General features: G+C 45.1%; 1 protein-coding gene and 1 pseudogene across 2 annotated transcripts in view; both read left to right on the forward strand.

The window, feature by feature from the left end:
* The window catches only part of HAUS6 (HAUS augmin like complex subunit 6), a 57,145-nt gene that overhangs the window by 10,427 nt on the left and 42,603 nt on the right, over positions 1-4,115 (forward strand). Inside the window, 2 exon segments of the mRNA XM_017500661.2 lie at positions 2,048-2,126; positions 3,439-3,571. Coding sequence (XP_017356150.1) covers positions 2,048-2,126; positions 3,439-3,571 — 212 coding nt within the window.
* LOC108284015 lies at positions 752-1,973 on the forward strand (annotated as a pseudogene). The gene has a single exon (XR_005195757.1). The product of XR_005195757.1 is annotated as a macrophage-capping protein-like (transcript).

The raw sequence follows: 4,115 nt of genomic DNA on the forward strand, positions 1-4,115 counted from the left end.
AAAAAAAAAAAAAAATAATATCTCACAGGTTGGTGTCTCTCTATCTGTTATCTAAGAATGTTAGCTTTAATTCATTTTGCTTTAATTTTTTTTCTTTTGAGACAGGGTCTCAGCCTGTCACCAAGGCTGGAGTGCAGTGGTGCCATCTTGGCTCACTGCAGACTTCACCTGCTGGGTTCAGGTGACACTTGTGCCTTAGCCTCCCAAGTAGCTGAGGCTGGAGGTGTGTGCCACTATGCCTAGCTAATTTTTTTATTTTTTATTTTTTATTTTTATTTTTTGAGATGGAGTTTCGCTCTTGTTACCCAGGCTGGGGTGCAATGGCGCAATCTTGGCTTACCGCAACCTCCGCCTCCTGGGTTCAGGCAATTCTCCTGCCTCAGCCTCCTGAGTAGCTGGGATTACAGGCGTGCGCCACCATGCCCAGCTACTTTTTTGTATTTTTAGTAGAGATGGGGTTTCACCATGTTGACCGGGATGGTCTCGATTTCTTGACCTCGTGATCCACCCGCCTCAGCTTCCCAAAGTGCTGGGATTACAGGCATGAGCCACCGCGCCCGGCAATTTTTGTATTTTTAGTGGAGATGGGATTTTTCCATGTTGGCCAGACTGGTCTCAAACTCCTGGCCTCTAGTGATCTCAGGTGAGCCACTGCGCCTGGCCACATGTTAATATTTCTGGTATGGGAAACAAGTTTGAATTTTAAAAAATTTGCTGAGGGGATCAAGGCCTTGGCAGATCTGAAAACAGCATGTACACAGTCATTCCCGAGTGGCTGTCCATTTTCAGCCTCAGTGCAGGATCCAGGCCTGCATGTGTGGAGGGTGGAGAAGCTGAAGCCAGTGCCTGTGGTGCGAGAGAACCAGGGTGTCTTCTTCTCCTCGGGGGACTTCTACCTACTGCTGTACAATGGCCCAGAAGAGGTTTCCCATCTGCACCTGTGGATAGGCCAGCAGTCATCCTGGCATGAGCAGGGGGCTTATGCTGTGCTGGCTGTGCACCTCAACACACTGCTGGGAGAGCGGCCTGTGCAGCACCGTGAGGTGCAGGGCAGTGAGTCCAATCTCTTCATGAGCTACTTCCCACAGGGCCTCAAGTACCAGGAAGGTGATGTGGAGTCAGCATTTCACAAGACCTCCTCAGTAGCCCCAGCTGCCGTCAAGAAACTCTACCAGGTGAAGGGGAGAAGAACATCCATGCCACCGAGTGGGCACTGAGCTGGGACAGCTTCCACACGGGGGACTGCTTCATCCTGGACCTGGGCCAGAACATCTTTGCCTGGTGTGGTGGAAAGTCCAACATCCTGGAACGCAACAAGGCGAGAGACCTGGCCTTGGCCGTCCGGGACAGTGAGCGACAGGGCAAGGCCCAGGTGGAGATTGTCACTGATGGGGAGGAGCCTGATGAGATGATCCAGGTTCTGGGCCCCAAGCCTTCTCTCAAGGAGGGCAACCCTGAGGAAGACCTCACAGCTGACCAGACAAATGCCCAGGCCACGGCTCTGTATAAGGTCTCTCATGCCACTGGACAGATGAACCTGACCAAGGTGACTGACTCCAGCCCCTTTGCTCCTGAACTGCTGATGTCTGATGACTGCTTTGTGCTGGACAGTGGCTCTGTGGCAAGATCTATATCTGGAAGGGACGAAAAGCAAATGAGAAGGAGTGGCAGGCAGCCCTGCAAGTGACTGAGGGCTTCATCTCGCACATGTGGTATGCCCTAAACACTCAGGTGGAGATTCTGCTCCAGGGCTGTGAGTGAGACTCCCATCTTCAAGCAATTTTTCAAGGACTGGAAATGAGGGTGGACATCTCCTGCCCCATGCTCCCCTATCCCCCACAGCCTGCCTGCTTTCTTCTCTGCTGCCTGGTCAGTGCAGAGGTGCCTCCTGCAGATATTCAATAAAGGAGACAAGTACTTTCCCAGCTCTTTTTCTAAAAAAAACCAAAAAAAACAAAAACAAAAAACAAACTTTGCTAAGATTGGCTTTTTTTTTTTTTTTGCTATTGTTGTGCATAATCCTAATGCTTTTATTTTTGTTTTCCAGATTTTGTTGGCCCCCATTTGACCAAAAAAGTGATACTGAATTCCGAAAACATTGCTGTGAATGGATAAAAAGGATTTCTGTAAGTATTCTTTTTGTTAGAAGATACAGACTTTAAGAAGTTAAAAACGACTTTAACTCTTTAACTTTTTAGAAATCTTTTTAATGCTTTAATGCTAACAGTATAAGCAAGGAAATATTAGTTAGAATAGTCTTCTTTGATGGTTTTTGGTTGGGATTCTATGTATTTCGAAGAAACCAGCTTTGCTGGCCAGGTGCACTGAAAGTAGGTTTTAGAGTTCTTGAGTGTTTAGAGCATAGTTTCTGTTTAAAGAAAACTTTTTCAACCAACCATGTATTGTTATAGTTTGTTTCCCTAGGTAATATCAATGATTGTCTCTATTGTTATAGTTGTTTTTTCTGACCAGGTCCACTTAGGGTTTAGAAAAACCAAAACATTTAACTTGTGGTTTAAATAGAATAATCCTGATCAAATTCTTTATTATTATTATTATTATTATTATTTCTGAGATGGAGTCTCGTTCTGTCGCCCAGGCTAGAGTGCAATGGTGCAATCTCGGCTCACTGTAGCCTCCGTCTCCAAGGCTTGAGGGATTCTCCCACCTCAGCCTCCCAAGTAGCTGGGATTACAGCCACATAACGCCACACCCAGATTATTTTTGTATATTTAGTAGAGATGAGGTTTCACCATGTTGGCCAGGCTGGTCTTGAACTCCTGACCTCTAGTGATCCATCCGCTTTGGCCTCCCAAAATGCTGTGATTACAGGCATGAGCCACTGCACCCAGCCCTGATCAAATTCTTTTATGCTTCAAAAATAGTATGATGACAGGCTGGGCGTGGTGGCTCACACCTGTAATCCCAGCACTTTGGAAAGCCGAGGCGGGCAGATCACTTGAGGTCAGGAGTTCAAGACCAGCCTTACTAACATGGTGAAACCCTGTCTCTACTAAAAATACAACTTAAGCCAGGCGTGGTGGTACACGCCTGTATTCCCAGCTACTGAGGAGGAAGGCAGGAGAATCGCTTGAACCTGGAAGGCAGAGGTTTTGGTGAGCCAAGATCGAACCATTGCACTCCAGCCTTGGCAATGAGTGAAACTGCAGCTCAAAAAAAAAAGAAAGTATGATGAGAGGACAGTGGGCTGGGGGCCTCACCCCCTTGGATTGCTTTGCACTCTGCTACAAAGTTGGATATGTCCAAGCCACTGCTATGAAGAGGTACTGGGGAGCCCCATGGCAACCTACAGCGTAGTGCTCATGAAAATGTGGGGCTTCTACTACAAGACTGTCACACCCTTTAAAAAAATAGTGTGATGTAAATGTAAGAGCTACTGTTAATATCTTCAAATCATCTTATTTCTTTTCTTCATAGGGTGAATGTGGAAGTAGCTTTCCTCAAGTTGTTGGTTCACTATTTCTTTCTCCTGGTGGTCCTAAGTTTATTCATCTGATGTATCATTTTGCAAGATTTGTTGCAATGAAATATATTAAATCCAGTTCTGAAAGTAAGTTCAATTTATAAAAGTTTCTTTTGTTTTGATTCTTAAATTTTTATTCTTTCCAATTTTTAAATCATGAAGACATTTTAGTAAAAGCAAAGTAAATTAAAACTAATGTACCCCAAGTAGGAAATTGTTAATATTCTACTGGAACTGGACTTTGGAATCTTCTCATAATGAACATAGTTACTATTAATTTATTTTATTATTATTTTTTGAGACGAGTCTCGCTCTCTTGCCCAGGCTGGAGTGGTGCCATCTTGGCTCACTGCAACCTCTGCCTCCTGGGTTCAAGTGATTCTCCTGCCTCAGCCTCCTGAGTAGCTGGGAGTATAGGCGCCTGCCACCATGCTCGTCTAATTTTTTGTATTTTTGGTAGAGACACTGTGTTAGCCAGGATGATCTTGGATCTCCTGACCTCGTGATCTGCCCACTTTGGCCTCCCAAAGTATTGGGATTACAGGTGTGAGCCACTGCACCTGGCCATTTTATCATGTTCTAATACAAGGGTTGGGAAACATTTTCTTTTAAATTTTTTTTTTTTTTTTTT

This window comes from Cebus imitator, unplaced genomic scaffold, assembly GCF_001604975.1.
Source record: "Cebus imitator isolate Cc_AM_T3 unplaced genomic scaffold, Cebus_imitator-1.0 Scaffold267, whole genome shotgun sequence".
NCBI classification, from domain to species: Eukaryota; Metazoa; Chordata; class Mammalia; order Primates; family Cebidae; genus Cebus; species Cebus imitator.